The 12,167-nt window shown below is 43.7% G+C and overlaps 1 protein-coding gene across 1 annotated transcript in view; it reads left to right on the top strand.

The window, feature by feature from the left end:
• Positions 1-7,967, top strand: part of LOC116936964 (uncharacterized) — a gene marked incomplete at its 5' end in the record, with an annotated part of 120,128 nt that extends 112,161 nt beyond the window's left edge. Inside the window, 2 exons of the mRNA XM_076057483.1 lie at positions 4,069-4,280; positions 6,599-7,967. Of these exons, the coding sequence (XP_075913598.1) occupies positions 4,069-4,280; positions 6,599-6,896 (510 nt within the window). The remainder of the gene's footprint in view (positions 1-4,068; positions 4,281-6,598) is intronic.
• Between the last annotated feature and the right edge of the window lie 4,200 nt (positions 7,968-12,167).

Here is a 12,167-nt window from a genome sequence, read left to right as displayed (position 1 = left end):
TAGTGTATAATGTAGTGTATAGTGTAGTGTATAATGTAGTGTAGATTGTAGTGTATAATGTAGTGTAGTAGTGTATAATGTAGTGTATAATGTAGTGTATAATGTAGTGTATAGTGTAGTGTATAATGTAGTGTATAATGTAGTGTATAGTGTAGTTGAGAATGTAGTGTATAGTGTAGTGTATAATGTAGTGTATAATGTAGTGTAGTAGTGTATAATGTAGTGTATAATGTAGTGTATAATGTAGTGTAGTAGTGTATAATGTAGTCTATAATGTAGTGTATAATGTAGTGTGTAATGTATTGTAGTGGTGTATAATGTAGTGTAGTAGTGTATAGTGTAGTATATCGTGTAGTGTATAATGCAGTGTATAATGTAGTGTATAATGTAGTGTATAATGTAGTGTAGTGGTGTATAATGTAGTGTAGTAGTGTATAGTGTAGTGTATCGTGTAGTGTATAATGCAGTGTATAATGTAGTGTATAACGTAGTGTATAATGTAGTGTAGTAGTGTATAATGTAGTCTATAATGTAGTGTATAATGTAGTGTATAATGTATTGTAGTGGTGTATAATCTAGTGTAGTAGTGTATAGTGTAGTGTATCGTGTAGTGCAGTAGTGTATAGTGTAGTGTATCGTGTAGTGTATAATACAGTGTATAATGTAGTGTATAATGTAGTGTATAATGTAGTGTATAATGTAGTGTAGTAGTGTACAATGTAGTGTATAATGTAGTGTATAATGTAGTGTATAATGTAGTGTAGTAGTGTATAATGTTGTGTATAATGTAGTGTAGTAGTGTATAATGTAGTCTATAATGTAGTGTAGTAGTGTATAATGTAGTCTATAATGTAGTGTATAATGTAGTGTATAATGTAGTCTATAATGTAGTGTATAATGAAGTGTATAATGTAGTGTATAATGTAGTGTATAATGTAGTCTATAATGTAGTGTATAGTGTAGTCTATAATGTAGTGTAGTAGTGTATAATGTAGTGTATAATGTAGTGTAGTAGTGTATAATGTAGTCTATAATGTAGTGTATAACGTAGTGTATAATGTAGTCTATAATGTAGTGTAGTAGTGTGTAATGTAGTGTATAATGTAGTGTAGTAGTGTATAATGTAGTCTATAATGTAGTGTATAATGTAGTGTATAATGTAGTCTATAATATAGTGTAGTAGTGTATAATGTAGTGTATAATGTAGTCTATAATGTAGTGTATAGTGTAGTGTATAATGCAGTGTATAGTGTAGTGTATAATGTAGTGTAGTAGTGTATAATGTAGTGTATAATGTAGTGTATAATGTAGTGTATAATGTAGTGTATAATGTAGTATATAATGTAGTGTATAATGCAGTGTATAATGTAGTGTATAATGTAGTGTGTAGTGTAGTCTATAATGTAGTGTATAATGTAGTGTATAATGTAGTCTATAATGTAGTGTATAGTGTAGTGTATAATGTAGTGTAGTAGTGTACAATGTAGTCTATAATGTAGTGTATAATTTAGTGTAGTAGTGTACAATGTAGTTTAGAATGTAGTCTATAATGTAGTGTATGATGTAGTTTATAATGTAGTCTATAATGTAGTCTATAATGTAGTGTATAATGTAGTGTATAATGTAGTCTATAATGTAGTGTAGTAGTGTATAATGTAGTTTATAATGTAGTCTATAATGTAGTGTATAATGTAGTGTATAATGTAGTCTATAATGTAGTGTAGTAGTGTATAATGTAGTGTATAATGTAGTCTACAATGTAGTGTAGTAGTGTATAATGTAGTGTATAGTGTAGTCTATAATGTAGTGTATAGTGTAGTAGTGTATAATGTAGTGTATAATGTAGTGTAGTAGTGTATAATGTAGTGTATAATGTAGTGTATAATGTAGTGTATAATGTAGTGCAGTAGTGTATAATGTAGTGTAGTAGTGTATAATGTAGTATATAATGTAGTGTATAATGTAGTGTATAGTGTAGTGTATAATGTAGTGTATAATGTAGTGTATAGTGTAGTTGAGAATGTAGTGTATAGTGTAGTGTATAATGTAGTGTATAATGTAGTGTAGTAGTGTATAATGTAGTGTATAATGTAGTGTATAATGTAGTGTAGTAGTGTATAATGTAGTCTATAATGTAGTGTATAATGTAGTGTGTAATGTATTGTAGTGGTGTATAATGTAGTGTAGTAGTGTATAGTGTAGTATATCGTGTAGTGTATAATGCAGTGTATAATGTAGTGTATAATGTAGTGTATAATGTAGTGTAGTGGTGTATAATGTAGTGTAGTAGTGTATAGTGTAGTGTATCGTGTAGTGTATAATGCAGTGTATAATGTAGTGTATAACGTAGTGTATAATGTAGTGTAGTAGTGTATAATGTAGTCTATAATGTAGTGTATAATGTAGTGTATAATGTATTGTAGTGGTGTATAATCTAGTGTAGTAGTGTATAGTGTAGTGTATCGTGTAGTGCAGTAGTGTATAGTGTAGTGTATCGTGTAGTGTATAATACAGTGTATAATGTAGTGTATAATGTAGTGTATAATGTAGTGTATAATGTAGTGTAGTAGTGTACAATGTAGTGTATAATGTAGTGTATAATGTAGTGTATAATGTAGTGTAGTAGTGTATAATGTTGTGTATAATGTAGTGTAGTAGTGTATAATGTAGTCTATAATGTAGTGTAGTAGTGTATAATGTAGTCTATAATGTAGTGTATAATGTAGTGTATAATGTAGTGTATAATGTAGTGTATAATGAAGTGTATAATGTAGTGTATAATGTAGTGTATAATGTAGTCTATAATGTAGTGTATAGTGTAGTCTATAATGTAGTGTAGTAGTGTATAATGTAGTGTATAATGTAGTGTAGTAGTGTATAATGTAGTCTATAATGTAGTGTATAACGTAGTGTATAATGTAGTCTATAATGTAGTGTAGTAGTGTGTAATGTAGTGTATAATGTAGTGTAGTAGTGTATAATGTAGTCTATAATGTAGTGTATAATGTAGTGTATAATGTAGTCTATAATATAGTGTAGTAGTGTATAATGTAGTGTATAATGTAGTCTATAATGTAGTGTATAGTGTAGTGTATAATGCAGTGTATAGTGTAGTGTATAATGTAGTGTAGTAGTGTATAATGTAGTGTATAATGTAGTGTATAATGTAGTGTATAATGTAGTGTATAATGTAGTATATAATGTAGTGTATAATGCAGTGTATAATGTAGTGTATAATGTAGTGTGTAGTGTAGTCTATAATGTAGTGTATAATGTAGTGTATAATGTAGTCTATAATGTAGTGTATAGTGTAGTGTATAATGTAGTGTAGTAGTGTACAATGTAGTCTATAATGTAGTGTATAATTTAGTGTAGTAGTGTACAATGTAGTTTAGAATGTAGTCTATAATGTAGTGTATGATGTAGTTTATAATGTAGTCTATAATGTAGTCTATAATGTAGTGTATAATGTAGTGTATAATGTAGTCTATAATGTAGTGTAGTAGTGTATAATGTAGTTTATAATGTAGTCTATAATGTAGTGTATAATGTAGTGTATAATGTAGTCTATAATGTAGTGTAGTAGTGTATAATGTAGTGTATAATGTAGTCTACAATGTAGTGTAGTAGTGTATAATGTAGTGTATAGTGTAGTCTATAATGTAGTGTATAGTGTAGTAGTGTATAATGTAGTGTATAATGTAGTGTAGTAGTGTATAATGTAGTGTAGTAGTGTATAATGTAGTGTATAATGTAGTGTATAATGTAGTGTATAATGTAGTGTAGTAGTGTATAATGTAGTGTAGTAGTGTATAATGTAGTTTATAATGTAGTCTATAATGTAGTGTAGTAGTGTAGTGTACAATGCAGTGTATAATGTAGTGTATAATGTAGTGTATAATGTAGTGTAGTAGTGTATAATGTAGTGTATAATGTAGTGTATAATGTAGTGTATAATGTAGTGTAGTAGTGTATAATGTAGTGTAGTAGTCTATAATGTAGTGTATAATGTAGTCTATAATGTAGTGTAGTAGTGTAGTGTACAATGCAGTGCATCCTCTCACCCAGGTGACCTTCATCTACTTCATGATCAATGCCGTGTGGTTGGTGGCAACCATCGCCCTCCAGCTCGTGGGCACTCAACTCTTCATCAGCTTCCCGAAGCTCGGAGGCTCTGCATCGGAAGTCGTCAGACTCTCCGTCCCTCCACTCTCCTTCATGTTCCTCGTCACCTTCGCCACGATGCTGCTCATTCAGTTCATCGCCATGATCTACCACAGGTGATGGTGGTGGTGATGGTGGTGGTGGGAGTGAGGGTGGTGGTGGTGGTGGAGGTTGTGATGGTGGGAGTGATGGTGATGGTGGGAGTGAGGGTGGTGATGGTGGTGGTGAGGGTGGTGGTGGTGGTGGAGGTTGTGATGGTGGGAGTGATGGTGATGGTGGGAGTGAGGGTGGTGGTGAGGGTGGTGGTGGTGGTGGAGGTTGTGATGGTGGTGGTGGTGGGAGTGAGGGTGGTGGTGGTGGTGGTGATGGTGGTGGTGATGGTGGTGGTGGTGGGAGTGAGGGTGGTGGTGGTGGTGGTGATGGTGGTGGTGGTGGTGATGGTGGTGGTGGTGATGGTGGTGAGGGTGGTGGTGATGGTGGTGGGAGTGATGGTGGTGATGGTGGTGGTGGTGATGGTGGTGGTGGTGATGATGTTAGCAGTAGTGATGGTGGTGGTGATGGTGGTGATGGTGATGGTGGTGATGGTGGTGGTGATGGTGGTGATGGTGATGGTGGTGATGGTGGTGGTGATGGTGGTGATGGTGGTGGTGGTGATGGTGGTGGTGGTGGTGATGGTGGTGGTGGTGGGGGGGGTGATGGTGGTGGTGGTGGTGGGGGGGGTGATGGTGGTGGTGATGATGGTGGTGGTGGTGGTGATGGTGGTGGTGGTGGTGGGGGTGGTGGTGGTGGTGATGGTGGTGGTGGTTGTGGTGATGATGGTGGTGATGGTGGTGATGGTGGTGGTGGTGATGGTGGTGGTGATGGTGGTGGTGATGGTGGTGATGGTGGTGATGGTGGTGGTGGTGATGGTGGTGGTGGTGATGGTGGTGATGGTGATGGTGGTGATGGTGGTGATGATCAGGTTGATGAAGGTGGTGGTGATGATGATGGTGGTGTTGATTGTGATGATGGTGGTGGTGATGGTGATGATGCTGATGATGTTGAGAGTCAACACCACCATCATCATCACATTATGTACTGTGTTTATCTCTCTCTCTGTGTCTCTGTGTGTGTGTGTCTGTGTGTGTGTCTGTGTGTGTCTGTGTGTGTGTGTCTCTCTCTGTGTGTATGTGTGTGTACAGGATCTACACGCTACTCCACGTGATGTCGTGTGTGTGTCTCTGTGTGTCTCTCTGTGTGTGTCTCTGTGTGTGTCTGTGTGTGTGTCTATCTACAGGATCTACACGCTACTCCACATGATGTCTCTGTGTCTCTCTGTGTGTGTGTGTCTGTGTCTATGTACAGGATCTACACGCTACTCACAATGATGTCTATGTGTGTGTCTATCTACAGGATCTACACGCTACTCCACATGATGTCTATGTGTGTGTCTGTGTGTCTCTATGTGTGTGTCTCTCTGTGTCTGTGTGTCTGTGTCTGTGTGTGTCTGTGTCTCTGTGTGTCTGTGTGTGTCTATGTGTGTGTCTATCTACAGGATCTACACGCTACTCCACATGATGTCTCTGTGTGTGTGTGTCTGTGTGTGTGTGTCTGTGGCTGTGTGTGTGTGTGTCTGTATGTGTGTGTGTGTCTGTGTGTGTCTGTGTGTGTCTGTGTCTCTGTGACTGTGTGTGTCTGTCTGTGTGTCTATCTACAGGATCTACACGCTACTCAACATGATGTCTCTGTGTGTCTGTGTCTCTGTGTGTCTGTGTGTCTGTGTGTGTGTATGTGTGTGTGTGTGTCTGTGTGTCTGTGTGTCTCTGTGTGTGTGTCTATCTACAGGATCTACACGCTACTCCACATGATGACGTGTCTCTGTGTCTGTGTGTGTGTGTGTGTCTCTGGCTGTGTCTCTCTACAGGATCTACACGCTACTCCACATGATGTCTCTGTGTGTGTGTCTGTGTCTCTCTGTGTCTCTCTGTGTCTGTGTGTGTGTCTGTGTCTCTCTGTGTGTGTGTGTCTGTGTGTCTGTGTGTGTGTATGTGTGTGTGTCTCTGTGTGTCTCTCTGTGTCTGTGTCTCTCTGTGTCTCTCTGTGTCTGCGTGTGTGTGTGTGTCTATCTACAGGATCTACACGCTACTCCACATGATGCCTCTGTGTGTCTGTCTGTGTGTGTGTGTCTGTGTGTGTGTGTCTGTGTCTCTCTGTGTGTGTGTCTGTGTCTGTGTGTGTATGTGTGTGTGTGTCTCTGTGTGTCTCTCTGTGTCTGTGTGTCTCTGTCTGTGTGTGTGTCTATCTACAGGATCTACACGCTACTCCACATGATGACGTGTCTCTGTGTGTGTCTGTGTCTCTCTGTGTCTGTGTGTCTGTGTGTGTGTCTGTGTGTGTGTCTCTCTGTGTGTGTCTGTCTGTGTCTGTGTGTCTGTGTCTGTGTGTCTATCTACAGGATCTACACGCTACTCCACATGATGTCGTACGTGAGTCCCGTCAAGGCTCCGGAGGAGCCAGCGGACGAGTTCCAAACGTCGGACAACGAAGCCTTCGAAGGAGGCCGCGGAATTGGTGATGGTGATGGTGGTGGTGATGGTGGTGTTGGTGGTGGTGGAGTTGGTGGTGGTGGAGCTAAAGGACGAATCGGAGTGGGTGGATCACCAACGGATTTCTCTGACTCGGATTCCGAAGTTCACCTAGAATTCTCAGAGTGCCGGGAGGAGAGATACGGAGTAGACGCCTCACTGTGGTGATGGTGGTGGTGGTGATGGTGGTGGTGGTGGTGATGGTGGTGGTGGTGGTCGTGGTGGTGGTGGTGGTGGTGGTCGTGGTGGTGGTGGTGGTGGTCGTGGTGGTGGTGATGATGGTGGTGATGATGATGTTGGTGATGGTGGTGATGATGATGGTGGTGATGGTGGTGATGGTGGTGATGATGATGGTGGTGATGGTGATGATGTTGGTGGTGATGGTGGTGATGATGTTGGTGATGGTGGTGATGGTGGTGGTGGTGATGGTGATGGTGGTGATGGTGGTGGTGGTGATGGTCGTGGTCGTGGTGGTCGTGGTGGTGGTGGTGGTGATGGTGGTGGTGGTCATGGTGGTGATGGTGGTGGTGAGTGGATGCGTACGTGAGTGGGTGGGTGACTGAGTGGGTGGCTGGGTGAGTGACTGGTTGAGTGACTGTATGAGTGAATGGGTGACTGGGTGAATGACTGAGTGAGTGACTGGGTGAGTGACTGGGTGACTAGCTGGGTGAGTGACTTGGTGAGTGAGTGAGTGAGTGAGTGGGTGAGTGACAGGGGGAGTGACTGGGTGAGTGAGTGAGTGAGTGACTGAGTGAGTGACTGGGTGACTAGCTGGGGGAGTGACTGGGTGAGTGACTGGGGGAGTGACTGGGTGAGTGAGTGAGTGAGTGACTGACTGAGTGAGTGACTGGGTGACTGGCTGGGGGAGTGACTGGGTGTGTGACTGGGTGAGTGAGTGACTGAGTAACTGGTTGAGAGACTTGTTGAGTGAGTGAGTGAGTGACTGATTGAGTGACTGAGTGGGTGACTGGGTGAGTAACTGGGTGAGTAACTGGGTGAGTGAGTGAGTGAGTGGGTTGGTGAGTGACTGGGTGAGTGACTTGGTGAGTGAGTGAGTGAGTGACTGATTGAGTGACTGGGTGAGTGACTGGGTGAGAGCCCCATCAACATCACTGACGATCCCAATAGCCCAATTATAATGTAACCATATTAACGTTAATATTTAATCTCATATACACACACACACACGTACAATTTACTCCGCACAGCTAAAATAAGATAATAAATTATTGATCATCATCATTACAAATATTATTTCTTACGGGGGGTGGTTTTAACGATGTGATGCTGGTGGTGATGGTGGTGGTGATGGTGGTGATGGTGGTGGTGATGGTGGTGGTGGAGATGGTGGAGCCAGGAGATTGAATCTCTACCCTCGGGGCTCCTCCAGAAACAACGAAAATCCACTTCGTGTGGCCACGTGGAATGTTCGAACGCTCACTGCGGAGGAGAGGCTGCCACTCCTCTGTCGGGAGCTGGAACGGTACCGCCTGGATCTCTGCGGCATTCAGGAGGTCCGGTGGACCGGCTCTGGCTCCTGCCACCATGAGGGGTGGACAGTCCTCTACTCGGGGCAGCAGACTGTCAAACAACAGGGTGTGGCTCTTCTTCAGAACAAAAGAATGAAGGGGGCGTAGGAGCGTGGCGGTGAGGTGTGGGAAGCTGTAAGCCCCAGGCTACTTTGGGCTCGCCTTCCCATCAATCACAGGCGAGGAGTGGTGGTCGTGGTTACTTATGCCCCCACCGAAGACGAACATCCGTGGAGGGATGCAGGCAAGGCCGATGAGTCAGAGGCCTTCTATGACCTCTTGTCACAGGTGCTGGCTAAAGTGGCCCCTCGGGATAGAGTCATCATGTTGGGTGACTTCAATGCCCGAGTTGGTCATGATGCTGGCACCTGGTCTGGAGTGATTGGAAGGCATGGGCCAGATCAGCTCAATAACAACGGTAGGAGGCTGCTAGATTTTTGTGCAGCCCATGGGCTTGTAATTACCAACACGCTGTTCCGGCATCGGCGCATCCACACAACATCATGGATGCATGCCGGGTCCAAGCAAGTACATTTGCTGGACTACATAGTGACGGACCAGCGGATGCGAGCCCATGTCCTTGACACCAGGACCTACCGTGGAGCTGATCTGCCCTCTGATCATCGACTATTCATCTGTAAGATGCGCCTGCCATTCTTCCACTCCGGTGGTGGATGTACACCCAGGACCCCATTCCAACCTAAAGTGGCCTGGTCTCAGCTCGCTGATGAAAGTTGCAAGCGAGAATTTCATCATCGCTTGCGGCTGGGATTGGCATCGTCCCCCACTCCTCCTGATGTCGAGGGTAAATGGGCGAGGTTTAGGACTGTGACTCATGCAGCTGCAATGGCTGCTTTAGGTACGCGGTCCAGACCTCCCCAGAGACCCTGGCTGACAGAGGAGGTGTTCAGGATGGTTGAGAAAAAGCGACAGGCCCACTGTCATCGGCTACAGAATCCCACGTCAGAGAATGAGGAGGCTTACCGCAGCCTTCGCTCGGAGGTTCGGAGAGCCGTGAGGCGCTGCAAGGATGGGTGGTGGTCGCGGGTTGCTGAGGAGATGGAGTCTGCCTCAGTGGCCCGCGATCACAAATCCATATTTAAATCCATCAAAAAGTAACCTGCAGTGCCACACCTATTACCATCATTAGGGGAAAAAACGGTGACCCAATCTCCGACCCCCAGGAACAGGTTTGCAGATTTGCTGAGCATTTCTGTGAGGTCCTGGGGGAGGGGAAATCCCTCAGCCAGGAAAACATCGTGGCACAAAGTGAGGATGACCCTGCTGAGGCTGCGGTGCCTCAAATATTGGAAGAAGTCACCCCCTGTGAGTGGCTGGCTGAGGTGCCATCTGTTGAGGAAGTATTGAAGGCGATCCGGAGTCTGAGACCAGGAAAAGCACCGGGCAGAGATGATCTCCCAAGCGAAATGCTGAGGGAGGGCGGATATTGTGCACAGACTGTCCTATATGACATCATAACAACAGTCTGGACCACTGGACGGGTTCCGCAGGATTGGAAGGATGCTCTATTGGGCAGTTGGAGGCAGTCGCCCTCCAACAACAACGGAGGGCGGAGGAGCGACGCTCACAACAACGAGCGGAGCGCCGGGTGGCTAAAGCACAGCAGGTTGGCACAGTAGGGGGCACAGGTGGTGCATCAGCCAGTCATCTCAGTCAGTCGACCCGTGGCACCTGCTGGGTCTGCCCCGTGACCTCCTGCCAGCGGGCGTTCGACACTTCACGTGGCCTCAGGGTGCACATAGCCTGGCACAAGCGTCGTGGTGACGTCACCGCCACTTAGTGGCGAATGGCGGTTGTTGTTGTGTGTATGTCTGTGTGTGTGTCTGTGTGTGTTTGTGTGTGTGTGGGGTGTACATAGTGTGTGTACATAGTGTGTCTGTGTGTGTGTACACACCACACACACAGACACACACACACTATGTAAACACACAGACACACACAGACACACACACACACTGTGTAAACACACACACAGACACACACAGACACTATGTACACACCACACACACACACTATTTACACATACTATGTACACACACACTATGTAAACACACAGACACACACACAGACACACTATGTTAACACACAGACACACACACACGACACACACACTGTGTAAACACACACACAGACACACACACACACACTATGTACACACCACACACACACTATGTACACACACTATGTACACACACACTATGTACACACACACACACTATGTACACACACTATGTACACACACACTATGTACACACACACAGACACTATGTACACACACTATGTACACACACAGACACTATGTACACACACTATGTACACACACACACACTACGTACACACACACACACTATGTACACACACACAGACACACTATGTACACACACACTATGTACACACTGTACACACACAGACACTATGTACACACACTATGTACACACACTATGTACACACTGTACACACACACACACACTATGTACACACACACAGACACACTATGTACACACACACACACTATGTACACACACACTATGTACACACTATGTACACACACACACACTATGTACACACACACACACTATGTACGCACACACACTATGTACACACACACTATATACACACACACACTGTGTACACACACACAGACACACTATGTACACACACACACTATGTACAAACACACACACACACTATGTACACACACACACTATGTACATACACACTATGTACACACACACACACTGTGTACACACACACAGACACACTATGTACACACACACACACACTATGTACACACACTATGTACACACTATGTACACACACACTATGTACACACACACACACTGTGTACACACACAGACACATTATGTACACACACACTATGTACACACACAGACACACTATGAACACACACACACTATGTACACACACAGACACACTATGTACACACACAGACACTATGTACACACACTATGTACACACACACACTATGTACACACACTATGTACACACACAGACACACTATGAACACACACACACTATGTACACACACACTATGAACACACACACACACTATGTACACACACACAGACACACTATGTACACACACACTATATACACACTATGTACACACACACACTATGTACACACACACACTATGTACACACACACACACACTATGTACACACACACTATATACACACTATGTACACACACACACACTATGTACACAGACTATGTACACACACACACTATGTACACACACTATGTACACACTATGTACACACACACTGTGTACACACACACACACTATGTACACACACACAGACACACTATGTACACACACACAGACACACTATGTACACACACAGACACACTATGTACACACACACTATATACACACTATGTACACACACACACACACTATGTACACAGACTATGTACACACACACTATATACACACACACAGACACACTATGTACACACACACGATGCTGAAGTTCCTGTGGAAGGCGGTTCGGATCCAAACCCTGGCAAATAAAACACCCGAAATGAGCCCTTTGAGAGTCGTGGTGTGTGTGTGTGTGTGTGTGGTGTGTGTGTGTGGTGTGTGTGGTGTGTGTGTGAGGTGTGTGTGTGGTGTTTGTGGTGTGTGTGTGTGTGGTGTGTGTGTGGTGTGTGTGGTGTGTGTGTGTGGTGTGTGTGTGGTATGTGTAGTGTGTGTGGTGTGTGTGTGTGGTGTGTGTGGTGTGTGTGTAGTGTGTGTGTGGTGTGTGTGGTGTGTGTGTGGTGTGTGCTGTGTGTGTGGTGTGTGTGTGCGTGGTGTGTGTGGTGTGTATGGTGTGTGGTGTGTGTGATGTGTGTGTGTGTGGTGTTTGTGGTGTGTGTGGTG

Source organism: Petromyzon marinus, chromosome 82, assembly GCF_048934315.1.
Source record: "Petromyzon marinus isolate PM22_M1 ecotype Great Lakes invasive population chromosome 82, UKy_Petmar_22M1.pri1.0, whole genome shotgun sequence".
NCBI classification, from domain to species: Eukaryota; Metazoa; Chordata; class Hyperoartia; order Petromyzontiformes; family Petromyzontidae; genus Petromyzon; species Petromyzon marinus.
Note: the sequence above shows the minus strand (reverse complement) of the source record. Positions and strands in the feature narration are given on the sequence as shown.